This window comes from Salmo trutta, chromosome 27, assembly GCF_901001165.1.
Source record: "Salmo trutta chromosome 27, fSalTru1.1, whole genome shotgun sequence".
Classification (NCBI taxonomy): Eukaryota; Metazoa; Chordata; class Actinopteri; order Salmoniformes; family Salmonidae; genus Salmo; species Salmo trutta.
The window spans coordinates 42449400-42476241 of record NC_042983.1 but is presented as its reverse complement, the minus strand read 5'-3'; the positions used below and the strand labels follow the sequence as shown (position 1 = coordinate 42476241).

At 42.5% G+C, this 26842-nt stretch overlaps 2 protein-coding genes across 4 annotated transcripts; both read right to left on the bottom strand.

Annotated features, from left to right (window-relative positions):
* Positions 1-778: 778 nt before the first annotated feature.
* LOC115165036 (proepiregulin) lies at positions 779-9186 on the bottom strand. Of its 3 annotated transcripts, none has more exons than XM_029718054.1 (6): positions 8795-9181; positions 8134-8321; positions 2853-2960; positions 2628-2751; positions 1570-1716; positions 779-1232 (listed from the first exon to the last, which is right to left on the bottom strand). In XM_029718054.1, the coding sequence occupies exons 2-6, from the start codon at positions 8240-8242 to the stop codon at positions 1166-1168; spliced, it is 555 nt and encodes a 184-aa protein (XP_029573914.1). In that variant the 5' UTR covers positions 8243-8321; positions 8795-9181; the 3' UTR covers positions 779-1165. The 3 variants fall into 3 exon arrangements, with proteins under 3 accessions (XP_029573914.1, XP_029573913.1, XP_029573915.1); XM_029718053.1 differs by having other exon boundaries at positions 8134-8308; XM_029718055.1 differs by lacking the exon at positions 8134-8321 and having other exon boundaries at positions 8795-9186.
* Positions 9187-14149: 4963 nt separating this feature from the next.
* Positions 14150-25884, bottom strand: LOC115165035 (epigen). The gene is made up of 5 exons (XM_029718052.1): positions 25599-25884; positions 18319-18459; positions 17789-17909; positions 17425-17583; positions 14150-15509 (listed from the first exon to the last, which is right to left on the bottom strand). The coding sequence occupies exons 1-5, from the start codon at positions 25600-25602 to the stop codon at positions 15452-15454; spliced, it is 483 nt and encodes a 160-aa protein (XP_029573912.1). The 5' UTR covers positions 25603-25884; the 3' UTR covers positions 14150-15451.
* Between the last annotated feature and the right edge of the window lie 958 nt (positions 25885-26842).

Sequence of the window (26842 nt, the reverse complement as noted above, 5' to 3'; positions counted from 1 at the left end):
ACCTCTCTCTCTCCTGGATTCTGGTGAGGCACCAAGGCAGTCACCTCTCTCTCCTGGATTCTGGTGAGGCACCAAGGCAGTCACCTCTCTCTCCTGGATTCTGGTGAGGCACCAAGGCAGTCACCTCTCTCTCCTGGATTCTGGTGAGGCACCAAGGCAGTCACCTCTCTCTCTCCTGGATTCTGGTGAGGCACCAAGGCAGTCACCTCTCTCTCTCCTGGATTCTGGTGAGGCACCAAGGCAGTCACCTCTCTCTCTCCTGGATTCTGGTGAGGCACCAAGGCAGTCACCTCTCTGTCCTTGATCCTGTAGCCGTCACTTTCTTCACCATCTTGGCAACATCAAAATGGATCTCCCAGGTACATCAAACAGCACTCCTACTACAAACTGTGAAGTAGATGAGTCGTGAGCAGTAGGCTTACTAGACACTGTTTAAACACTGATTCTAGCTCTCTTTAGCCATCCCTTAGTGACTGTAGTCCATCCAGTATTCTCATCACCGTCAATCTCATCTTTGCTAGCACCATCATATTAAAAACTCAGCATCTGCTTCCGCCATTCTGTCTAGCTCCGAAAAACAAAGACATTTTGTATGGATTTAAAAAAATAAATTTAAAACACACGCTGCTCCCAAAATAAAACTCCCAAGTCACACAAGTGAAATATTTGGCTGCATTTGGTCACACTTCAGAGCCCTGGCTGTAGAAGTGTTTGTGTTTGTTCAGAGCTATAGGACCAAGGATGAGATTCAGATGGCCTAAAGACACAAATACACAGCTAGAAAGAAGAGGACAAGTTTTATTAGAAATTTCATAAATAAGAAAAAAAAACAAATATTTGTATAATTTAAAATACTGCATATAAAGTTCAATTATGGCCAAAAACTGGATCAAACCAAACAGGATAGTAAGCTATTCTAACACAAAGGAGACAGAAATCGTCTTTACTGCCATGCAAAACTTACTCCTGACAAAAATACATTTTCAGTTTGAAACACAGTAGAAATGCCGGAGTTGTGTTCAGTAGGCACAGCACGGAAGAAACGTGAGCGAAACATTTTCCTTTACAAAACAGTTTTAAAATGTTTTCCATTGCGTGCCCTAAGTAACAGAACTACAGTATATTATATAACGATTGACCATATGGCTGCTGTCAAACACACACATCACGCCATCTGCACCTCCTGGTACGTCTGCTGTTTCTGTTGCGGTGGACATCTATTTCTCTTGTACCTGGAACAGTAGGAACAGAAATTACACACACACACACACACACACACACACACACACACACACACACACACACACACACACACACACACACACACACACACACACACACACACACACACACACACACACACACGAGGCTGTTGGGAGGAGCTATAGGAGGACGGGCTCATTGTAATAGCTGGAATGGAACCATTGGAACGGAATCAAACATGTTCCATACATTTGATAACGTTCCATTTCAGCCATTACAATAAGCCACCCTCTAGCTCCTCCCACTAGCTTCCTCTGACACAGATGCATGCTCTCTCCCCCCCCCCCCCCCCCCGCTGTCTCTCACCATCGGCAGAAAAAGTAGAAGGCTCCAGCGACGCCTATAAACAGAAGGCCCCCACATACCACCATCAGGATGACATGCTCTTCTTTCATTGGCTGAAACACCATCTCCAGGTGAGCACACCTGGGCCCGTAGTAACCCCTCTCACACCTGGAGAGACAGGGACATGTCACACACACACACACACACACCTGGGCCCGTAGTAACCCCTCTCACACCTGGAGAGACAGGGACATGTCACACACACACACACCTGGGCCCGTAGTAAACCCTCTCACACCTGGAGAGACAGGGACATGTCACACACACACACCTGGGCCCGTAGTAACCCCTCTCACACCTGGAGAGAGAGGGACATGTCACACACACACACACACCTGGGCCCGTAGTAACCCCTCTCACACCTGGAGAGAGAGGGACATGTCACACACACACACACGGAGAGAGAGGGACATGTCACACACACACCTGGGCCCGTAGTAACCCCTCTCACACCTGGAGAGACAGGGACATGTCACACACACACACCTGGGCCCGTAGTAACCCCTCTCACACCTGGAGAGACAGGGACATGTCACACACACACCTGGGCCCGTAGTAAACCCTCTCACACCTGGAGAGACAGGGACATGTCACACACACCTGGGCCCGTAGTAACCCCTCTCACACCTGGAGAGACAGGGACATGTCACACACACACCTGGGCCCGTAGTAAACCCTCTCACACCTGGAGAGACAGGGACATGTCACACACACACCTGGGCCCGTAGTAACCCCTCTCACACCTGGAGAGAGAGGGACATGTCACACACACACACACACACCTGGGCCCATAGTAACCCCTCTCACACCTGGAGAGACAGGGACATGTCACACACACACACCTGGGCCCGTAGTAACCCCTCTCACACCTGGAGAGACAGGGACATGTCACACACACACACCATCCCATTACTGAGCACCCCCCCACACAATACAGAGCTGTATCACAAAACACACACCAGGTAAACTACACCTCTATGTGTCAATAAATCATATACATGTATTTTTTTCTATCTTACTTGCAGTGGTGTTCGTTGAGATCCAACAATAGGAGACATTCTCCGTTGAGACAGTAGCTCTCCACACTGGAGTCACATTTCTGTCTCATCACCTTCTCCATGTGTGGACGGGACTGCTCCTGGTCTGGATAAAAACACCAACCAAAAATCAGCCAGAGATTTAGATCCTTCAAAATAATAATACTACTATGGTCAGTCAGTAGTACCAGTCCAGGAAGAGTCTACCTGCTGTTGTTTCTGCCTCACAGTGGGAGGAAGCAGGGCTGGTTGGGGCTGGCTGTGTGGAGGAGAGGACATCTGTGGAATGTACATCAGGCCAGACCAATAACAGAGCTGTGTGAGAGAGACAGAGAGAGAGAGACAGACAGACAGACAGAGAGAGAGACAGACAGAGAGACAGAGAGACAGAGAGAGAGACAGACAGAGACAACAAACAAAATACCCTTTGAGCAAAGCAGTTATACCCTCCATCCTTCACATCACCCCACGGGCCGTGGCAGTTGTCTGATCTCTACTTGATGAATGTCATCCTGAAACTCTTAAAGGATTGAGTTAAATTCATGTTTTATTTTACCAGGCAGGCCAATTAAAATAACTTATTATTTACAATGATGACCTGGCAATGACCGTTACTGTGCCCAGCCTGTCATTCTATCCACATGACGGAGGAGAGCAGTTGATGTTGTGAACATGCCTGGCACATGGAGCTTGGCACGCTGAGCACTGCCAGTCTATGCCAAGCAGATGGGGTATTGTGTTGCCAAAAAGGGCCCGGGCGTTAGCATGGATGCCAGTCTATTTCTGCCCTCTTGCCAACTCCTGATGAAATTGTCATGTTTAGCATGAGAAGATATGTAAACAGACTGGTACAGTAGCTACCCCGACATGGCTCTGTTTGTCAACACCACATTCCTGAGACATGGCGTAATGACGGAAGGTTTACGTCTCCATCCCCAAGGCACCAGAAATGCAGGTTGGCATTTATTGGGATGACTCATGTAGTGAAGGCATCTCTGTTGTAGATTGGTCACTAGACAGCACTGCCAAAAAGTCACAATATCTGATTTTAAAAATCGAACCTTAACCACATCGCCAACCCGAATGCCTAACCTTACATTTCTGATTTCATTCATTTTTACGATATGGTAAAAATGATTGAAAACGCATCATTGGACAAAATGGTTAAGACATGTTAATTGTGTATAAACTCCTCTAAGAAAAATGGATTCAAATCATAATCCGTTGAACTCGTCATCTTTCTCAAATCCGGAAGACATAAAACAATAGATTTTGGAGACATATTTTTTGTTCAGTGTAGATGAACTGCATGTCATATATATATATATATATATATAAAAAAAAACACAACATGTAAAGTGTTGGTTCCATGTTTCATGAACTGAAATAAAAGTTCCCAAAAATGTTCCATATGCAGAAAAAGTGTATCTCTCAGATTTTGTGCAAAATTGTTTTTGTTTCTACATCTCTGTTAGTGAGCATCCAAAAACCTGACAGTTGTGGCATATCAAGAAGCTGATTAAACGGCATGATCATTACACAGGTGCACCTTGTGCTGGGGACAATAAAAGGCCACTAAAATGTGTCGTTTTGTCACACGTCTCAAGTTTTGAGGAAGCGTGCAATTGACATGCTGACTGCAGGAATGTACAGCGGAGATGTTGCCAGAGAATTGAATGTTCATTTCTCTACCATAAGCCGTCTCCAACCTCATTTTAGAGAATTTGGCAATACGTCCAACCGGCCTCACAACCGCAGACCGCGTGTACGGCTTCGCACAGCCATTGAAGAAGAGTGGGACACCATCCCATAATCAACAGCCTGATCAACTCTATGGGAAATGTGTCACGCTGCTTTTTAGAAGGCATCTGTGACCAACAGAATCATATCTGTATTCCCAGTCATGTGAAATCCATAGATTAGGGACTAATGTATTTAATTGACTAATTTCCTTATGATCTGTAACTCAGTAAAATCTTAGAAATTGTTGCATGTTGCATTTATATTTTTGTTCAGTGTATTACAGAGCTCTGTGTTTATTATGGGATGTTTTTGTCGGATTTCGTAACCTATCTGGATGTAAACGATTCATTACATGAAGAATCATATTTGTCTCAGTAAAATTTATTAGGAAGTGAAATTTCAACAGCAAAGCACATTTTTCACCCACTCTGGGCAGACACCCTAGATCAGGGCTGTCCAACCCTCTTCCTGTACATCTGTGGGTTTTCAGTCCAACCCTCTTCCTGTACATCTGTGGGTTTTCAGTCCAACCCTCTTCCTGTACATCTGTGGGTTTTCAGTCCAACCCTCTTCCTGTACATCTGTGGGTTTTCAGTCCAACCCTCTTCCTGTACATCTGTGGGTTTTCAGTCCAACCCTAATTTAACACACCCGTTTCTACTAATTAGCTGCTCAACAAGACCATAACTAGCTGAATCAGATATGCGAAATTAGGGTTGGACTGAAAACCTACAGGACAGTAGATCTCCAGGAAGAGGGTTGGGCTGCCCTGCCCAGGAAGAGGGTTGGACTGAAAACCTACAGGACAGTAGATCTCCAGGAAGAGGGTTGGACTGAAAACCCACAGGACAGTAGATCTCCAGGAAGAGGGTTGGACTGAAAACCTACAGGACAGTAGATCTCCAGGAAGAGGGTTGGACTGAAAACCTACAGGACGGTAGATCTCCAGGAAGAGGGTTGGACTGAAAACCTACAGGACAGTAGATCTCCAGGAAGAGGGTTGGACTGAAAACCTACAGGACGGTAGATCTCCAGGAAGAGGGTTGGACTGAAAACCCACAGGACAGTAGATCTCCAGGAAGAGGGTTGGACTGAAAACCTACAGGACAGTAGATCTCCAGGAAGAGGGTTGGACTGAAAACCTACAGGACGGTAGATCTCCAGGAAGAGGGTTGGCCAGCCCTGCCCTAGATATACAGTACCAGTCCAAAGTTGGACACACCTACTCATACAAGGGTTTCAAATTTGAGATTCTTCAAAGTAGCCACCCTTTGCCTTGACAGCTTTGCACACTCTTGGCGTTCTCTCAACTAGCTTCATGAGGTATTCACATGGAATGCATTTCAATTAACAGGTGTGCCTTGCTAAAAAGATAATTTGTGTAATTTCTTTCCTTCTTAATGTGTTTGAGCCAATCAGTTGTGTTTTGACAAGGTAGGGGTGGTTTACAGAAGACAGACCTATTTGGTAAAAGATCAAGTCCATATTATGGCAAGAACAGGTCAAATAAGCAAAGAGAAATGACAGTCCATCATTACTTTAAGACATGAAGGTCAGTCAATGCGGAACATTTCAAGAACTTTGAAAGTTTCTTCAAGTGCAGTCGCAAAAACCATCAAGTGCTATGATGAAACTGGCTCTCATGAGGACCGCCACAGGAAAGGAAGACCCAGAGTTACCTCTGCTGCAGAGGATAAGTTCATTAGAGTTACCAGCCTCAGAAATTGCAGCCCAAATAAATGCTTCACCGAGTTCAAGTAATAGACACATCTCAATATCAACTGTTCAGAGGAGACTGCGTGAATCAGGCCTTCATGGTCTAATTGCTGCAAAGAAACCACTACTAAAGGACACCAATAAGAAGAAGAGACTTGCTTGGGCCAAAAAACACGAGCAATGAACATTAGACCTGTGGAAATCTGTGCTTTGGTCTGATGAGTACACATTTGACATTTTTGGTTCTGACCGCTGTGTCGTTGTGAGATGCAAAGTAGGTGAACGGATGATCTCCGCATATGTGGTTCCCACTGTGAAGCATGGAGGAGGAGGTGTGATGGTGCTTTTCTGGAGACACTGTCAGTGATTTATTTAGAATTCAGGGCACACTTAACCAGTATGGCTACCACAGCATTCTGCAGTGAAACGCCTTCCCATCTGGTTTCCACTTAGTGGGACGATCATTGGTTTTTCAACAGGACAATGACCCAACACACCTCCAGGCTGTGTCAGGGCTATTTGACCAAGAAGGAGAGTGATGGAGTGCTGCATCAGATGACCTGGCCTCCACAATCACCCGACCTTAACCCAATTGAGATGGTTTGGGATGACTTGGACCGCAGAGTGAAGGAAAAGCAGCCAACACAGTGCTCGGCATATGTGGGAACTCCTTCAAGACTGTTGGAAAAGCATTCCAGGTTAAGCTGGTTGAGAGAATGCCAAGAGTGTGCAAAGTTGTCATCAAGGCAAAGGGTGGCTACTTTGAAGAATCTAAAATATATTTTGATTTGTTTAACAGTTTACTACGTGATTCCATAGTTGTGATGTCTTCACTATTATTCTACAATGTAGAAAATAGTACAAATAAAGAAAAACCCTTGAATGAGTAGGTGTTCTAAAACTTTTGACTGGTACTGTAGACAATTTTGACTTTGCAGCTGGCCCATCTAGCGGAAAACGCTCAGTTCTGCCTCCGGGGAAAGACTCATTACTATAAACGTCAGCCTGCAACAATAGAATAGAATATGCCTTCGTCAGACAGCCAGACAGCCAGACAGACTGTGAGAAAGTATTGTAACCAGGTAACAAAATACAGTACCATAGTAGCCGAAACAAATAGACAGGTAAATATTTCTCTGCTCTCCCTGTGACCATGGCAGCCAACATATATTTTTTAAAACAGCTGAGTTGGTGAGGCCAATGAAAAACAGAAGCATTATGATAATACCCACTTGTCACACAATGGTTGAATCAACGTTGTTTCCACGTCGTTTAAATGAAAATACGGTTGAACCAACGTGGAATAGACATTGATTTGACGTAGGTGCCCGGTGTGTAGGTTGTTATGAGCAGAGAACACCGGAAGAAATATTTAAAAAAAATCAGAATTATTGTAATGTTTGTTTATGTGTAAATGAATCCCATAAGAGATGGGTTGCCAACATGCGATTTTGACACGAAAATTACATTTCATTTATTCATTCATTCAAATGTCATTAATTTATAACATCAGGTAAATGGGTTAAATGTTTAATGTAACAGTGTGGACGCACAACAAGCCTTGTATGTATGGTTTATGCAGCCAGTCCATCCCCACAGTTCCATTTGAGACAGGAATGTCTCAGAGAAGTCTTAGGTATGAGGAAGCACACTTCTACAGTACACCATGCTCTGAGACGTGATGTAGTCCCCTATGGCGTCTACCAGTCTATACAGCCATGGCGCAAAGCAATGGATTAGTATACATCACTGCATTCTTACAGGATTAGGCTATTTCACTTTTCACACCTTCAAAAAAAAAAAAAAACTTTTTAAAATTGACGCTGTCAATATTTTCTCTATATTTCTAGAAACAAGTCGTTTAAAAAGTGCGCAGCCAGGGGACATGTAATCCCATAGGGTGAAGCTATTCGTTTTCTGACGCGCCTCTCCAAATGACATTGTACTTTTACACACTTGCTTATACTCGTCCATTTATCTGAGACTAAATGTAACTTTAAAAAAATACAACTTTAAGCCATTAACTCACCGAGGAATGAGAGCAGGATGGGCGGTTGTGGGTTCCTCATTGCTGTTTTAGCGGTCAGAGATGGAGAGAGACCGTCGCAGAGAGGATGGGCCGCTTTTAAGTGGGTCATGCAGGAAACCCAATCTGCGGGTAGACAGGTATGCACCTATCGTGGTGGACTACAGGCATTTCCGACCTGTCAAATACATCTATTACCATAAAGGTTGTCTCGTATTAACCCACGGGCTCAAAACCAGACTAGCAACCACATTAGTCCTCTGCTGTTCCGGATAAAAAGACAGTGTAAACAATCAGGTTTGGTTTAATACAGGGTGTGGACAGCCACCATGGACAACCTGCTTTGCTTTTATTCATTTACCCTTTACAAAAAAGCTTTTATTGGCCTAAACCTCCAGTATCATTTACGGTAAAGAGGCCAGTAAACTAGATCAAACGCTCTTAATGCCAAACCTGCCATTCAAAGGTCCTTTTCATTTACAAAGAACTGTCAAATACGGATTATTGTGGTATGTTGATTACAAGGTTTGGTCTGGGAATCAGGTGTTAGGATAGGAGATGTAGAATGTTTATTGTCCATTTGGTGAGATCATAGGCTTTACATCCCCCTGTCATTTTGAATGTTGAATATCTGGCTCCCTGTGTGTTTATGCTAGAGATTTACCTTTTATTATACTGGCTGACATTCAATCCACTCTTTCAGACGTTATAACGTTTGCACCTTTTCCATAACACGGGCCTTGTGAAAGAATACTTTTTCTACACATGAGAGGATCCGGATAAGAAATCGTCTGTAAAAACCGTGTGAGTTACAAACGAATATTTCACCAATATCGTAAAGGGGAGACTCACAAGCGCGACAGTGTGTTGTTTGGCTCTATGACATCCACACGATTTACGGCAGTCGTCTGAACGCTTTGTAGCACAAATCCTCATTTAGAAGAGGTCCTTTCACAAAATCAACTGTCCAGATCAAACCTTGAGAGCTACAAACTAATATGTCACCCATAATAAAAGGGGATATTCTCACGAACATGACGGTGATCGTTCATCTGCTCTACACCGCAAACAAGCTTCAGGGGAGTTTATCTGAAATTAACCCAGGACCCGGATGTCCAAATTGCAAATAAAGTGAATAGGGGTAAAATGAGCCCAAAATAACGTGACAAAACATGGGTATTTTATCACCTGAATTTTCTTATATCTCTCAGATAAGGGACAGACACTTCAAAATCTTGTTCCTTATGATTTATTTTTTGACTGTCTGTTTTGCCTTTTCTGAATGTGTTATTCAATGTGTTTCTATGGGCTATAGCAGTAAAGGCCAAATTAAATGTTTCGTCCCCCCCAAAAAAGTATATCTTTTTTTTTATATACCCATAGGGGGACTAAAATTCTAAATGCTAAATCATACATTTAATGACCATCTTAAAACAATTACATATGTTAGCTTAGTAGTTATTGTTATCTAAGGGCTTAGACCTACAGGGGTTTAAAAGTATTTTGATTGAAATCTCTATAGCCTACTGTTTAACATCCAACTGCCCCAAAGCCTTTGATTTTGGATGAGTCCCAAATGGCAGTGTGTGTGTGTTTGTGTGTGTGATATTGTAAGCTCGCCAAATTCATGAACTGTGTACCCTTCATTTTTCACTTAGTCTGCGACCAGAATAAGACGTCATATAAATATATCGTATTGATGTCTTTTCAACCAGGTTTTGCACACTGAGACTGGTTCTTTGGACGTCCCAAAGAACCAGACAACCCTTTTTGGTTCCAAGTAGAACCCTTTTGAGATCCATGTGTAACCCTCTGTGGAAAGGGTTCTACATGGAACCAAAGCGGGTTCTTCAAATGGTTCTCCTATTTGGACAGAAAATTAACCTATTTAGGTTCTAGATACTGTATCGCCTTTATTTTCTGAGAGTGTAAGATTAGGCAGGAAGCTGACAAGCATGTCTCCTGGGGAATCCAGTCTCAGTGAGACCAGATGCAGAGATGAAACATTAATGATCATCAGCATGGCTAGTACAAACGTAGCTATTACAAAGCTGGCTATTAGGAATCAATACACATTGAAGATAAGAGTATCAAACAGAACACACAAAAAAAAAAAACATTCAAGGATCCCTGATGAATCAAACGTTTCACATCCATATTGGAGGGGTACACGATTCAAGAATTATGCTTGCTTACAATGTCACACACACACACACTCTCTCTCTCTCTCTCTCTCTCTCTCTCTCTCTCTCTCTCTCTCTCTCTCTCTCTCTCTCTCTCTCTCTCTCTCATACACACATTTACTGTCATTCACTAAACAGATATCAAAATGTCAAAACGTTAGCTGGATAGCTACAACCAATGGCTACAACAGGTCACAATTAAAACGTACCATGTCCATGGAGGATTAGCCAGAGCGATAATGTTAGCTAGCTAAAATTAGTCAGTTAGCTAACGTTAGCTAGCTAGCTAGCAAATCTTTTCTTGATGTTCTTCTCCCCAACAAACCACCACTTTACTTATAGAAAACAAGAATGCAGGAAAACAGGGACTACCACTTAGCGGTCAAATCTTTTAGAAGTTTTCTGTTAACACTTCATTTTAATGGGTCCTTGTTACAGTGTAATTACACTGTAACAAGTATTATAGTTACAATATAATAACAATATGTAACTGATAGTAGTCGTGGTCTGTAATTACAGAAGTGTAACAATGAATGCTTGTTAAAAATGGGCAGATTTCTACTAAATTCACTTATTAAAAATGGGCAGATTTCTACTAAATTCACTTATTAAAAATGGGCAGATTTCTACTAAATTCACTTATTAAAAATGGGCAGATTTCTACTAAATTCACTTATTAAAAATGGGCAGATTTCTACTAAATTCACTTATTAAAAATGGGCAGATTTCTACTAAATTCACTTATTTTTATTTTTCGCTTCTTCTCAGCTGCATTCAATTGATTTAACAACCTGTGAAAAAAAAAGGTTTGGATCTCTTGTGGATACGCTGGTTGTTCTGATGTTCTGTGGGTTTTTGTAAAGTCTTCCTGAGACATTCCAGTCTCTCACGTTAAAGAACAGAAGGGAGTTGGGCTGCTGTCTTATAATTTACGATGGGCGTGAGGTCATAACCACCCACAACCCCCATCAATCCCTCTATACCATCTCCCCCCTCTCTGTAGAACTGTGATCCACTGTAACCTGATCCTCACAGGCCAGTCATGACAAAGAATAAGACGCTATTTCAAAGCATGTAATGTTTGCCTAAGTACATCCAAGTGGGACAATAAACACATTAGTACACAATAGAGTACATGTAATATTTGCACAAGTACAATGAAATGACTAGTTGTTAGACAGGATGTATCTAGTTCAAATGAAGTGTCTCTTGAGAGGTGAAGTTACTTTGTCATTATAGTGTACCTACAAAGTACATTTCAGAAGCTGACGATTAGATTGTCAGGATCTGTAAACGCCATCAACATCGTTTTTCAGAGTAGCCCAATTTGGTTGAAAACCATGGACATAGCAACCCTGCTTGCCCTCCTAAACATTGCTTCTTTTTTAATATATATTTTTTAAACTTTGGTAAAGGGGGTCCACTCTCTAAATATTTTAGTTTTGAGAAAATAAAAGTGTATTGAGATCAAATGGTTCATTGATGAGAACATCTTGAGAATGTTCCATCTCGCTCCAAACTCTTCCCCCTGCCAGCCACTGAGCTTCCTGTCCCCACCATATTCGGCGGGGAGAGGAAACTCCAACCAGATGCTTGACATTTATACTTCTGGTGAAACATCTGGGCCATTTGTTCTACAGTTAATTCGGAAAGTATTCAAACACCTTCACTTTTTCCATTACAGACTTATTCTGAAATGGATTAAATGAATAATTCTCCTCATCAGTCTACACACAATACAAAATAATGACAAAGCGAAAAAAACAGGTATTTAGACATTTTTGCAAATGTATTAAAAATTAAACTGCCTCTGATGGGAAAATGTGCATATGTTTGTTTTTTTATGCAGATTTTAGAATACTTGTTATGAAAATCTGTTGCCAAATGTATGGAAACTTAGCTATAGCCACCCTAAAGACTCTGGCAAGTGTGCTAGTCCAGTGTCACTGTGATTATGCCTGCACATCATGGTTCACCAGCAGCCCCAAACCTCCAAAGAAAAAGCGACCAGCCAAAACAAGCTGGTCAGATTTGTACTTAAACTCCCGTCTCACACTCATCTGGAGGTCCAGCATTTTAAGCAGCTAGGCTGGCTATCTGTGGAATAAATTCATCTTGGTCTGATCCACAGAATTAGCATGGACTCAACCCCCAGATATCTATCCAACTTTTTTTATATTTCTTACCAGAGACTCTAATATTCACCGTTTTTTAAATATGAGTCTATCTGGAAAGAACAGATGTGTATATATATATATATGTGTATATATATATGTATACTGGCGCTGTTGAGTGGAACACCCTACCACAGAAACTCCAAGCCATACCAACCATAACCACTTTTAAAAAAGAATGTAAAAAGCTGACGACTGTGTGAACAGTAGAAATTGATTTTATCCAGCTCTGTAATGTGTCTCTGTCTCTGTAATGTGTCTGTGTCTCTGTAATGTGTCTCTGTCTCTGTAATGTGTCTCTGTAATGTCTCTGTCTCTGTAATGTCTCTGTCTCTGTAATGTGTCTGTATCTCTGTAATGTGTCTGTCTCTGTAATGTCTCTGTCTCTGTAATGTGTCTGTCTCTGTAATGTCTCTGTCTCTGTAATGTGTCTCTGTAATGTCTCTGTCTCTGTAATGTCTCTGTCTCTGTAATGTGTCTGTCTCTGTAATGTCTCTGTCTCTGTAATGTGTCTGTATCTCTGTAATGTGTCTCTGTAATGTCTCTGTAATGTGTCTCTGTCTCTGTAATGTCTCTGTCTCTGTAATGTCTCTGTAATGTCTCTGACTCTGTAATGTGTCTGTATCTCTGTAATGTCTCTGTCTCTGTAATCTGTCTCTGTAATGTCTCTGTCTCTGTAATGTGTCTGTATCTCTGTAATGTCTCTGTCTCTGTAATGTGTCTCTGTCTCTGTAATGTCTCTGCCTCTGTAATGTGTCTCTGTCTCTGTAATGTCTCTGTCTCTGTAATGTCTCTGTATCTCTGTAATGTCTCTGTCTCTGTAATGTCTCTGTCTCTGTAATCTGTCTCTGTCTCTGTAATGTGTCTCTGTAATGTCTATGTCTCTGTAATGTGTCTGTATCTCTGTAATGTGTCTGTATCTATATAATGTGTCTGTATCTCTGTAATGTGTCTCTGTAATGTCTCTGTCTCTGTAATGTCTCTGTCTCTGTAATGTGTCTGTATCTCTGTAATGTGTCTCTGTCTCTGTAATGTCTCTGTCTCTGTAATGTGTCTGTATCTCTGTAATGTGTCTCTGTAATGTCTCTGTAATGTGTCTCTGTCTCTGTAATGTCTCTGTCTCTGTAATGTGTCTCTGTAATGTCTCTGTCTCTGTAATGTGTCTCTATCTCTGTAATGTGTCTGTATCTATATAATGTGTCTGTAATGTCTCTGTAATGTGTCTGTATCTCTGTAATGTGTCTCTGTAATGTCTCTGTCTCTGTAATGTGTCTCTGTAATGTCTCTGTCTCTGTAATGTCTCTGTATCTGTAATGTGTCTCTGTCTCTGTAATGTGTCTCTGTAATGTCTCTGTCTCTGTAATGTGTCTCTGTAATGTCTCTGTCTCTGTAATGTCTTTGTATCTCTGTAATGTCTCTGTCTCTGTAATGTGTCTCTGTCTCTGTAATGTCTCTGTCTCTGTAATGTGTCTGTATCTATATAATGTCTCTGTAATGTGTCTGTATCTCTGTAATGTGTCTCTGTAATCTGTCTGTATGTCATTGTATATGTATTTATGTCCACAACTTTATCATGCAATCTCAGTCACTTGAAAAAAATCTTTGTTATGTGTGTGTGTGTGTGTGTGTGTGTGTGTGTATGTGTGTGTGTGTGTATTTTTATTTTTTGACTGAGAAATAAAATGAAAAATCAGTCAATCCAAACTGTACAGCGGCCATTTGATGAATGGAAAGAGACACCTGTTACAAAAACACCATAAAGTTTAATGACATTCTGAGTCAAGCCTTTGATCCTGGGTAAGCCTACAAGGTAGGGAGGGATGTATTTTCTGTTTGTCAAGATTTACATAGTTTTCGTTTTCAACACCACAATAGACTTGGATATTGAAGCGCACAAAGCCGGCAGGCTTTCTTTATTGGTTGTGTGGTGCATTGGCACAGAAACCTGTTGGTGAAAAATTATTTGCATATATTTTATATTCTAAATATGGCATCAGAATGTTGAAAATCAGATTTCCCCCTTAGCTGATCAGTGTTCGCAGACGGCTCTGTGACGTAGGCCTAACAAAACAGGAAGGGAGAGTGAGCTCGTCCGTGGTGGTCGGGAAAACCCTCAACCTTCTGGCTCATAGCCCTGCGTTGCAACGACTGTACCACAAACGCAGTTACAAAAACAGCTGTACCGTTAGTTCCGTATGTAACATTTTGATTCCGCACACAGCTATGAATAGCAGAGAAGTAGACGAATATCCCATAAACTCCAACTTTTTGTCTAACTTGTTGCCACAAACGCATGCTTAAGTGGTAACGTCGATATCCCCGTTTATAAACAGAGGGTCGTTATTGTTATTTTGTCATCGTAAATTCTACGAGGTGGGTGGGGGAGCAAATCTTTTTACGGTACAAAGGTTAGGGTTAGGTTTAGGGTTAAAAAAAATAAATCATGTTGCATATTTTTGGAGTGACAACAGGTGCATGTTAGCACCAGGTATAAACGGGGCTGTAGAGTATATAGGGAATATGGTGCCATTTTGTACCACTCTTTCATCCTGACCTGGCTGACTGATAGTGTCCCTGCTGTTTTAGGAATCTTTTCAATCGGTTGTAATTCTGATACCTGGTGGTTAAATGAGGTAACATGTAGACCTTTCTCATGTAATTGGTGATGTTGACTTCTTTATGAAAATCACCATCTTCAGACAACAGGGATCGGATTTTGAAGACATTTGTTACAAAACAAACCCCATTAAATACATGTACACATGAAAAAAAAATACAAAAATAATAACTTATTTTAGATATTTCAATAAATAGCCTCAATTTGATATGGGAAGTCTTTGTTGGTTATGGAATTGTTGGGACAGCAAAACAAGACGAGGTTGGTGGTGATGATGATGATGATGGTAATTATGATGCTGATGATGAAGATGATGATGATGGCGGTGAGGATGATGAAGACGGGGCTCAAACTGAGTTCTCCGAGCCACCGTAGGTCTTGTAGAGAAGGGGCTGTTTTTCACACCTAGAACGAGAGAGAGAGAGAAAAGGAGGTCGAGACAGAAAATTTAAAGTGAGACAAACGATAGAAATCCCAGTATTACATCTTACACATATTTTAATGGTAGAGACTAAATGTTGTGTTCTGTGTGAGGTTTGTTTCTGCGTTACCAATGTTTCCAAAAGACAGTTCTGTCTCAACTTGCTCTGCTTCTATGTCCTCATGTTGTCTAGAAGAGACATGCCTCTCTGATTAAAGGAAGCAATTATATCAGCTCTATTCATGATATTTCTATGTTCTGTTTGTCAGTGGTGTCATGCACTTATTAATATTATTATGAGGTGCCAGAAGCACATGAGGATAGATGGGAGGTGGTCCATAGGGGGTCGATCGACCGTAGGGGATTGAAGTGAAGGACAGAGTCACATCGACCGTAGGGGGTTGATGTGAAGGACAGAGTCACATCGACCGTAGGGGGGGGTTGATCGACCGTAGGGGGTTGATGTGAAGGACAGAGTCACATCGACCGTAGGGGGTTGATCGACCGTAGGGGGTTGAGGTGAAGGACAGAGTCACATCGACCGTAGGGGGTTGATCGACCATAGGGGGTTGATGTGAAGGACAGGAGTCACATCGACCGTAGGGGGTTGATGTGAAGGACAGAGTCACATCGACCGTAGGGGGTTGATTGACCGTAGGGGGTTGAGGTGAAGGACAGAGTCACATCGACCGTAGGGGGTTGATCGACCGTAGGGGGTTGACGTGAAGGACAGAGTCACATCGACCGTAGGGGGTTGATGTGAAGGACAGAGTCACATCGACCGTAGGGGGTTGATGTGAAGGACAGAGTCACATCGACCGTAGGGGGTTGATCGACCGTTGGGGGTTGACGTGAAAGCCAGAGTCACATCGACCGTAGGGGGTTGATGTGAAGAACAGGAGTCACATCGACCGTAGGGGGTTGATCGACCGTAGGGGGTTGACGTGAAGGACAGAGTCACATCGACCGTAGGGGGTTGACGTGAAGGACAGAGTCACATCGTCTGTAGGGGGTTGATCGACCGTAGGGGGTTGACGTGAAAGCCAGAGTCACATCGACCGTAGGGGGTTGACGTGAAGGACAGAGTCACATCGTCCGTAGGGGGTTGACATGAAGGACAGAGTCACATCGTCCGTAGGGGGTTGATCGACCGTAGGGGGTTGATGTGAAGTACCGAGTCGATGTGAAGGGGTAATTGAGGTAATTGAGGTAGATATGTAGATATAGGTAAGGGCTAAAGTAACTAGGCAACAGGACAGATAAACAGTAACAGCAGTGTATGTGATGAGTCAAACGAGTTTTTGTGGGAAAAGAGTCAGACAGATCAACAGACATTATGCCTAATTCTATGTCAAAAGGTTATCTATCCATACCTCTTTACCTGTTCAATTGTCATTTTAATTAATGATGCACATTGATTTATTTATAACTTTTAGGACAATTGTTACACTCCTTGCCAGCAGGCATGCCAGGTAAGATAGTTAGATAAGCTACTCTCACTCGATTGATAGCCTGAAATGGCTTGGTATCTAGTTATGAGGTTGGTAGATTGGGAACCTGTTTTAGCTGGACAGCTAAACCCAACTTCATGAAATTAACAGGGGGTTAGTATTACAGGCGAACAAGAAAAACAACATATTCATCAAGAAAGAATCAATAGGATACCTACAGTTGCTTGATCAAATTAATTTACAAACATACCTTCTGCGAGTCCATACGTGCGTTTGTACCCCCTACGGGCATGACGCGTCTGCTACACTCTGCTCTACGTAACCTGTTGACGCTGTATCACAAATCTCTCATTATCTTTCCGTCTCTCTTCCCCTGTCTTCCCCTGTCTCTGTAGTAGCCCCTGACAGGTGGTCTGTGTGTGTGTTTTATTTACTGTGAGTTGCTTACCTTCTCTTGATGCAGCAGTAGAGACCGATAGCGAGGCAGCACACTAACATGGCCACACCCACGCAGATGGCAATCACCTCCTCTGTTGTGGCTAACTCGCACAGCGTCGCCTGGTGGACCAACAGACCACAGCGAGCTCCGCTATAGGAAGCATCACACCTGCACACAGAGAGAGAGAGAGAGAGAGAGACAGAGAGAGAGAGAGAGAGAGAGAGAGAGAGAGTTGACGAGCTCAGTTAGTTTGAAGTAACTGTATTTGTGTGTGTGTGTGTGTGTGTGTGTGTGTGTGTGTGTGTGTGTGTGTGTGTGTGTGTGTGTGTGTGTGTGTGTGTGTGTGTGTGTGCGTGTGTGTGTGTTGTCTTACGTGCAGGCAGGGGTATTGCTGTCAGGGGGGTACATGCACTGTCCGTTCAGGCAGTAGTCAGAATCCTCATCTTTACAGGGTCTTGACATCCTCAGAACACGAGGTTCTTCCACATCACTACCTGCAATCAATCAATCGATCGATCAATCAATCAGATCTTTATTAAAGAACAACAACAACAAACTGGTAATGTAGCAGCTTTAATCTAAAGCCCTTAACCCTTCCATTCAGTCTATCCAAGGTGGGGTGTGGAGCGTAGCCAGGAGCAAGTGAAACAGGTATTTGAATCCTGAACAAACTGGAAGGCTCTCGTTTGTTGTGAAGGGTAAAACTCTGTAGTACATGCACAAGTATTTTCAAGAAAAAAAAACCTAAAGTGGTCCTTCCAGTTTGTTCAGGATTAGAATACCTGTTTTTTTTCTTCCCAAGAAGCACCTGTGCCCCTAACCTTTAAACTCACACTAAACCTTCTTCCCCATGTCGTTTGGAGCATTAAGACACAGAATGGCTGTTTCTATCCTATAAATCACCATTTACAGGCAGCGTGGAGATTTTGGATTCTGCGAGGTCCGGGCTGAGTGTCCTTTGTGTTGGCTGAAGGTTGTCTGAACGTTTTGCTGACTGGATCTCTGTGGAGAGGAGAAGCAGCACTGCAACCAGTGTGGTGGAGTCTGTGGGACGGGAAGAAAGGAGATAAACGAAGGTTTTTCCCCTCACACCTTTAACTGTTGTCCTTCTATACCAACACAATTACACTGCTCTAAAGTTGTTAAAGAATCAAATTACTTAGTGTGTTACATTTTACATTTTAGCAGATGCTCTTATCCAGAGCAACTTACAGTAGTGAATGCATACATTTTTTTTCATACTGGTCCCATGTGGGAATCGAACACACAACCCTGGCGTTGCAAACACCATGCTCTACCAACTGAGCCACACGGGACATGGGACCAATCAGGTACTTCCTGATCTGACCGGTGAAAGCTAGCACCTGTCCAGACACTTGTCAGATTAGTGATTAGGCTTGACAGTTGCTAGGCTAGATGAACGTTTGCTTTAAATCATGTTATTTTTAACGAGGCAAGTCAGTTAAGAACATATTCTTATTTACAATGACCAGTGGCGGTTCTAGACCATTTCAACTGGAAGGGGGGCCAAGCTGGGGTCAGATGTACTGTTAGAGGGGCCAGTTACATTAGACGTTATTGTTGTCATATCGTTCTCTTCACTGCATTGCAGGCAAAATACCATGTTCCACGTTGCCACTGTCTATTAACCGACCCCCCCTCCCCCAGAACCGCTAGTGACAATGACAGCCTACCGGGGAACAGTGGGTTAACTGCCTTGTCCAGAGGCAGAACGACAGATTTATCTTGTCAGCTCAGGAATTTGATCCAGCAACCTTTCAGTTACTGGCCCAACACTTTAACCAGTAGGCTACCTTCCACCCCAAGAGCTGTTCAAAATGGAGGAGCTGTTCAAAATGAAGGAGCTGTTCAAAATGGAGGAGCTGTTCAAAATGGAGGAGCTGTTCAAAATGGAGGAGCTGTTCAAAATGTGGGAGCTGTTCAAAATGGAGGTGCTGTTAAAAATGAAGGAGCTGTTCAAAATGAAGAAGCTGTTCAAAATGAAGAAGCTGTTCAAAATGGAGGAGCTGTTCAAAATGGAGGAGCTAAAATGGAAGAGCTGTTCAAAATTGAGGAGCTGCTCAAAATGGAGGAGCTGTTCAAAATGGAGGAGCTAAAATGGAAGAGCTGTTCAAAATGGAGGAGCTAAAATGGAGGAGATGTTCAAAATGGAGGAGCTGCTCAAAATGGAGGAGCTGTTCAAAATGGAGGAGCTGTTCAAAATGGAGGAGCTAAAATGGAGGAGCTGTTCAAAATGGAGGAGCTAAAATGGAGCAGCTGTTCAAAATGGAGGAGCTGTTCAAAATGGAGGCGCTGTTCGAAATGAAGGAGCTGTTCAAAATGGAGGAGTTGTTCAAAATGGAGGAGCTGTTCAAAATGCAGGAGCTGTTCAAAATGGAGTAGCTGTTCAAAATGAAGGAGCTGTTCAAAATGAAGGAGCTGTTCAAAATGAAGAAGCTGTTCAAAATTGAGGAGCTGTTCAAAATGGAGGCGCTGTTCAAAATAGAGGAGCTAAAATGGAGGAGCTGTTCAAAATGGAAGAGCTAAAATGGAGCAGCTGTTCAAAATGGAGGAGCTGTTCAAAATGGAGGAGCTGTTCAAAATGGAGGAGCTGTTCAAAATGAAGGAGCTGTTCAAAATGAAGGAGTTGTTAAAAATGGAGGAGCTGTTCAAAATGGAGGAGCTGCTCAAAATGGAGGAGCTGTTCAAAATGGAGGAGCTGTTCAAAATGTGGGAGCTGTTCAAAATGTGGGAGCTGTTCAAAATGTGGGAGCTGTTCAAAATGGAGGTGCTGTTCAAAATGAAGAAGCTGTTCAAAATGGAGGAGCTGTTCAAAATGAAGAAGCTGTTCAAAATGAAGAAGCTGTTCAAAATGGAGGAGCTGTTCAAAATGGAGGAGCTGTTCAAAATGGAGGAGCTAAAATGGAGGAGCTGTTCAAAATGGAGGAGATGTTCAAAATGGAGGAGCTGCTCAAAATGGAGGAGTTGTTCAAAATGAAGAAGCTGTTCAAAATGGAGGAGCTGTTCAAAATGGAGGAGCTAAAATGGAGGAGCTGTTCAAAATGGAGGAGCTAAAATGGAGCAGCTGTTCAAAATGGAGGCGCTGTTCGAAATGAAGGAGCTGTTCAAAATGGAGGAGCTAAAATGGAGGAGCTGTTCAAAATGGAGGAGCTGTTCAAAATGGAGGCGCTGTTCAAAATGGAGGAGCAAAAATGGAGGAGCTGTTCAAAATATAAGAGCTGTTCAAAATGAAGGAGCTGTTCAAAATAGAGGCGCTGTTCAAAATGGAGGAGCTGTTCAAAATGAAGGAGCTGTTCAAAATGAAGGAGCTGTTCAAAATGAAGGAGCTGTTGAAAATGAAGGAGCTGTTCAAAATGGAGGCGCTGTTCAAAATGGAGGTGCTATTCAAAATGGAGGAGACGTTCAAAATGGAGGAGCTGTTCAAAATGAAGGAGCTCTTCAAAATGGAGGTGCTGTTCAAAATGAAGGAGCTGTTCAAAATGGAGGAGCTGTTCAAAATGTAGGCGCTGTTCAAAATGGAAGAACTGTTCAAAATGGTGGGAAAGGTCCAAAACTGTTGAAGAGCTGTATCGAGAACAACTGTATCCTAACAATACTGCAGTTCAGAAGCAGAATGCTATTCTCCCTGCGCCACAAAACACTCACATACGCTACATCACACGACTTTGGGGTTTTGACATACGCTGTGTTTGTTTAGATTCAAAGTCATACAATTAAATTATGTATAGTCTACTGCAGTATATTTCTATAGATGAAGTCATATATAATAAAATATACATAAAATACAACATATAACTCTGACCAGTACTATGGTGTTTTCCTGCCATGATAGTGACAAAAAAACATGTATATTTTTGTTAATTGTACTAGCTACCATGGTACACAAATGAACCATGGTCGTACAATGAAAAAAAACATACCATGGTTTTGTACTAGAAGCATGTAGTGAAACATGAAAGCATAGTAGTTGTTTACAATGTATTATGATGGTCTGTTTCCCACAGGATGTGGAGGTCCTGGCCTGATTACACATGTTCTGTGGTTGTGAGGCCGGTTGGATGTACTGACAAATTCCTCTAAAACGACGTTGGAGGCGGCTTATGGTAGAGAAATGAACATTAAAATATCTGGCAATAGCTCTGGTGGACATTCCTGCAGTCAGCATGCCAATTGGATGCTGCCTCAACTTGAGACATATGTGGCATTGTGTTGTGTGGCAAAAACTGCACATTTCAAAGTTGCCTTTTATTGTCCCCCAGCACAAGGTGCACCTGAGTAATGATCATGCGATTTAATCTTCTTCTTGATATGCCACATCTGTCAAGTGGATGGATTATCTTGGCAAAGGAGAAATGCTCACTAACAGGGACGTAAACAAATTTGTGGCATAAACACAAACATTTTAGAGAAATAAACTTTTTGGGTGTATGAAACATTTCTGGGATCTTTATTTCAGCTCATGGGACCTTTCCATGTAGCGTTTATATTTTTGTTTCGTATAAATTCATCAATGTACAGTGTATTCGGAAAGTATTTACTTTTTCCACATTTTGTTACGTTACAGCCTTATTCTAAAATGGATGAAATAAAATGTATTTCCTCACCAATCTACACACAATACTACATAATGACAAAGCAAAAACAGGTTTTTAAACATTTTTGCAAATGTATTGAAAATGAAAAAGCAGAAATATCTTATTTACATAAGAAGGGCCTTGGTCAGGGAGGTGACCAAGAACCCGATGGTCACTCTGACAGAGTAGAGTTCCTCTGTGGAGATGGGAGAACCTTTAAGAAGGACAACCATCTCTGCAGCACTCCACCAATCAGGCTTTTATTGTAGAGTGGCCAGATGGGAGCTACTCCTCAGTAAAAGGCACATGAAAGCCCGCTTGGAGTTCGCCAAAAGGCACCTAAAGGACTCAGACCATGAGAAACAAGAGTCTCTGGTCTGATGAAACCAAGATTTAATGCTTTGGCCTGAATGCCAAGCGTCACATCTGGAGGAAACCTGGCACCATCTCTACGGTGAAGCATGGTGGTGCTAGCATCATGCTGTGGAGATGTTTTTCAGCGGAAAGGAATGAGAGACTAGTCAGGATCGAGGGAAAGATGAACGAGCAAAGTACAGATAGATGCTTGATGAAAACCTGCTCTAGATCGCTCAGGACGTCAGACTGGGGCGAAGGTTCACCTTCCAACAGGACAACGACCATAAGCACACAGCCAAGACAATGCAGGAGTGAGAGAGCCAGAGCCCGGAAGATCTGCAGAGAAGAATGGGAGAAACTCCCCAAATACAGGTGTGCAAAGCTTGTAGCATCATACCCAAGAAGACTCAAGGCTGTAATCACTGCCAAAGGTGCTTCAACAAAGTACTGAGTAAAGCGTCTGAATACTTATGTAAAATGTGATATTTCAGTTTAAAAAAATTGTAATATATTTGCAAAAATGTCTAAAGACGTATTTGGCCGGCAGGGATGTTCCTGTCCCATCATGCACTAGCGACACCTGTGGCGGGCTGGTCGCAATGCACGCTGACACGGTTGACGTACGGTGTTTTCACAGACACATTGGAGAGGCTGGCTTCCAGTTTAACCAGGTGTTGTGTCAAGAAGCAGGGCGGCATGGCTGGGTTGTGTTTCGGGAGGATGCGTGGCTCTCAACCTTTCGCCTCTCCCGAATCCGTACGGGAGTTGCAGCGATGGGACAGGGCTGTCACTACCAATTGGATACCACGAAATCGTGGAGAAAAAAAGTGTAAAAAAATAAATAAAACACAACTAAAAAAGGGTATTTCCATGATCCACATCTACCATGGTATAAATCAGGCAATACCATGGTATTATTTAGATACAATGGTAGTAACATGGTAGTAACATCATACTTCAAGGCTAAAACCATCATACATTTCCATGATTCAGATGTATACCATGTTATGAATGTTCATACCATAGTAGCACCATGGTATGAACATGGTTGATCTAGCCCAGCACTAATGAATGGTTTGTTGGCTGAGTAGGTTAGTCAAGTGTGTTAATGGATAAAGGTAACACGTTACTTGACACCCAGCGGTATAAAGTACTTTAGTAAAAATACTTTAAAGTACCTCTTAAGTATATATATTTTTTTGTTGGGGGGGGTATTTGTACTTTACTTTACTATTTATATTTTTGACAACTTTTACTTTTACTTCACTACATTCTTAAGAAAATAATATACTTTATACTCCATACATTTTCCCTGACACCCAAAAGTACTCGTTGCATTTTGAATGCGTAGCAGGACAGGAAAATTGTCTAATTCATACACTTGTCAAGAGAACATCCCTGGTCATCCCTACTCCCTCTGATCTGGCAGCAGACTCACTAAACAGAGAACATCCCTGGTCATCCCTACTGCCTCTGATCTGGAGGACTCACTAAACAGAGAACATCCCTGGTCATCCCTACTGCCTCTGATCTGGCTGCAGACTCACTAAACAGAGAACATCCCTGGTCATCCCTACTGCCTCTGATCTGGCAGCAGACTCACTAAACAGAGAACATCCCTGGTCATCTCTACTGCCTCTGATCTGGAGGACTCACTAAACAGAGAACATCCCTGGTCATCCCTACTGCCTCTGATCTGGCTGCAGACTCACTAAACAGAGAACATCCCTGGTCATCTCTACTGCCTCTGATCTGGCAGCAGACTCACTAAACAGAGAACATCCCTGGTCGTCCCTACTGCCTCTGATCTGGTGGACTCACTAAACAGAGAATATCCCTGGTCATCTACTGCCTCTGATCTGGAGGACTCACTAAACACAAATATTTAGTTTGTAAATGATGTCTGAGTGTTGGAGTGTGCCCCTGTTTGTTAATTTTTTTTTTTTAAATAAGGAAATCGTGCCGTCTGGTTTGCTTAATATAAAGAGTTTGATTTATAGTATTTACTTGTGACAATTTAGTACTTTTTCCACTACTGTACTTCAGTATATTTAAAACCAAATACTTTTTGACTTTTACTCAAGTAATATTTTACTGGGTGACTTTCACTTTTACTTGAGTTATTTTCTATTAAGGGTATCTTTTACTTTTACTCAAGTATGACGACAATTGAGTACTTTTTCCACCTTTTGAGCGTCGTAAAACGTTTATGACAAGTTCATAACCATGTCATAACAGCTGAACTAACTTGTCATAACTTGTCATGACACATATATTTAGACCTGTTGTGACATATATTGCGTTATTTTATGGCTGGTTATGACACCTACATAAACGTGCCAAATCCCACAAAACATGCCACACAAGGTAAAACATTCCTTTACACCATAGCCTACCTGTCAACAGTATGTTTATGTTATATATATATTTGTTTTAATTGACCATGTTCAATTAAAATTTTAATTGTGCACACATTTCCATTTTTTAGTCATTTAGCAGATGCTCTTATCCAGAGCGACTTACAGTAGTGAATGCATACATTTTATTTCATGCATTTTTTTTTGTACTGGCCCCCCGTGGGAATCAAACCCACAACCCTGGCATTGCATACACCATGCTCTACCAACTGAGCCACAGGGAAGACTATGCACCTACACCAATGCTCTGTTTGTTGATGACTGGGCTGAATGTAGGAGCAGGACAAGACACCCTCTTTGTGACTGAGGACTGATGTAAGGGCATGTACAGTACGTGATTGGCCTATCTGGCTTATTTGATTATGATGTCATAATGCCTCTTGACAGTGTCATAAATGGTATTTTCTTAGTCGGACACAGGAGGGTCATAGTGCATCAACAAACAAACCAAAAAACACGACCGTAAAGAATTCACAACGACAACAACAACAAAGGATTTAAGAAACACATTTTCAAATGAAAGGAAACTTCTTGACAGGGCAAAAGGTGCTATGAATAAATTTGGGGTTCGACACTCTTTTATGTAGGTGTCCATAACGAGCCATAAAAATAACGCAATATATATGTCTCAACAGGTGTAAATATATGGGTCATGACAGAGTTATGATCATATTATGACAGGTTATGACAAGTTATGTCAGCTGTTAAGACATATTATGACATGGTTAAGTGTTACCAAATGATGTGTTAGGACCGCAAAGACACACACACACACACACACACACACAGACACACACAGTTACAGGATACTCACCCATCACAGTCTGTTTTAGTCCTGATATCTTGTGGTTTTTCTAAGTGTGTGTGTGTGTGTTGTAGCCGTCCAGTGAACTCTAGTTAGTCTAAGAACTATCTTCTCCTCAGCTGTGTGGATTACAGTGAAAGTTCCGTACGCTTTATACCCTTTCAACACATTCCTGTCACAACTTGCACAACAAATGGCAGAACCAGAATTCTGGGGTAAAGAGTATCTCCTTTCCCCCAAATGGCTTGCTCGGCTGCTTCTTCCGTATCACTTCCTGTCCCATTGCCCTCGGTTACCTGCATGCAGAGGCAGAGGCCTCTCCTCTTTGGCAGTTATTCGACAGGTATGCAGCCCCAGGGGGCAGGAGATGACACGCTATAATAAAAGCATTTTTTTGGAAGTGCAAGCACACACGGACACACGGATGAAACGTGTTGTGTTGTCAGCCCACACAGGTCAAACATCATCTGGAGCTTACAGCACTTAAAGAAGCGTGTCTTTCTCTCTCTCTCCTCTCTCCCTCTCTCTCTCCTCTCTTTCACTCTCTCTCTCCTCTCTTTCACACTCTCTCTCTCCTCTCTTTCACACTCTCTCTCTCCTCTCTTTCACTCTCTCTCTCCTCTCTTTCACACTCTTTCTCTCCTCTCTTTCACACTCTCTCTCTCCTCTCTTTCACTCTCTCTCTCCTCTCTTTCACACTCTCTCTCTCCTCTCTTTCACACTCTTTCTCTCCTCTCTTTCACACTCTCTCTCTCCTCTCTTTCACACTCTCTCTCTCCTCTCTTTCACACTCTTTCTCTCCTCTCTTTCACACTCTCTCTCTCCTCTCTTTCACAATCTCTCTCCTCTCTTTCACTCTCTCTGTCTCACTCTTTCTCTCTCTCTCTCCCTGTCTCACTCTCCCTCTCCTCTCTTTCTCTCGCTCTGTCTCCCTCTTTCTCTCTTTCTCCTGTCTTTCTCTCTCTCTGTCTCTCTCTCTCTCCCTCCTCTCTTTCACACCCTCTCCTCTCTTTCTCTCTATCCGTCTCCCTCTTTCTCTGATTCTCCGATCTCTCTCTCCCTGACTCTCTCTACCTCTGACTCTTTCTCTCTCCCTGACTCTCTCTACCTCTGACTCTTTCTCTCTCCCTAACTCTCTCTCTACCCCTGACTCTTTCTCTCTCCCTGACTCTGTCTCTACCTCTGACTCTTTCTCTCTCCCTGACTCTCTCTACCTCTGACTCTTTCTCTCTCCCTAACTCTCTCTCTACCCC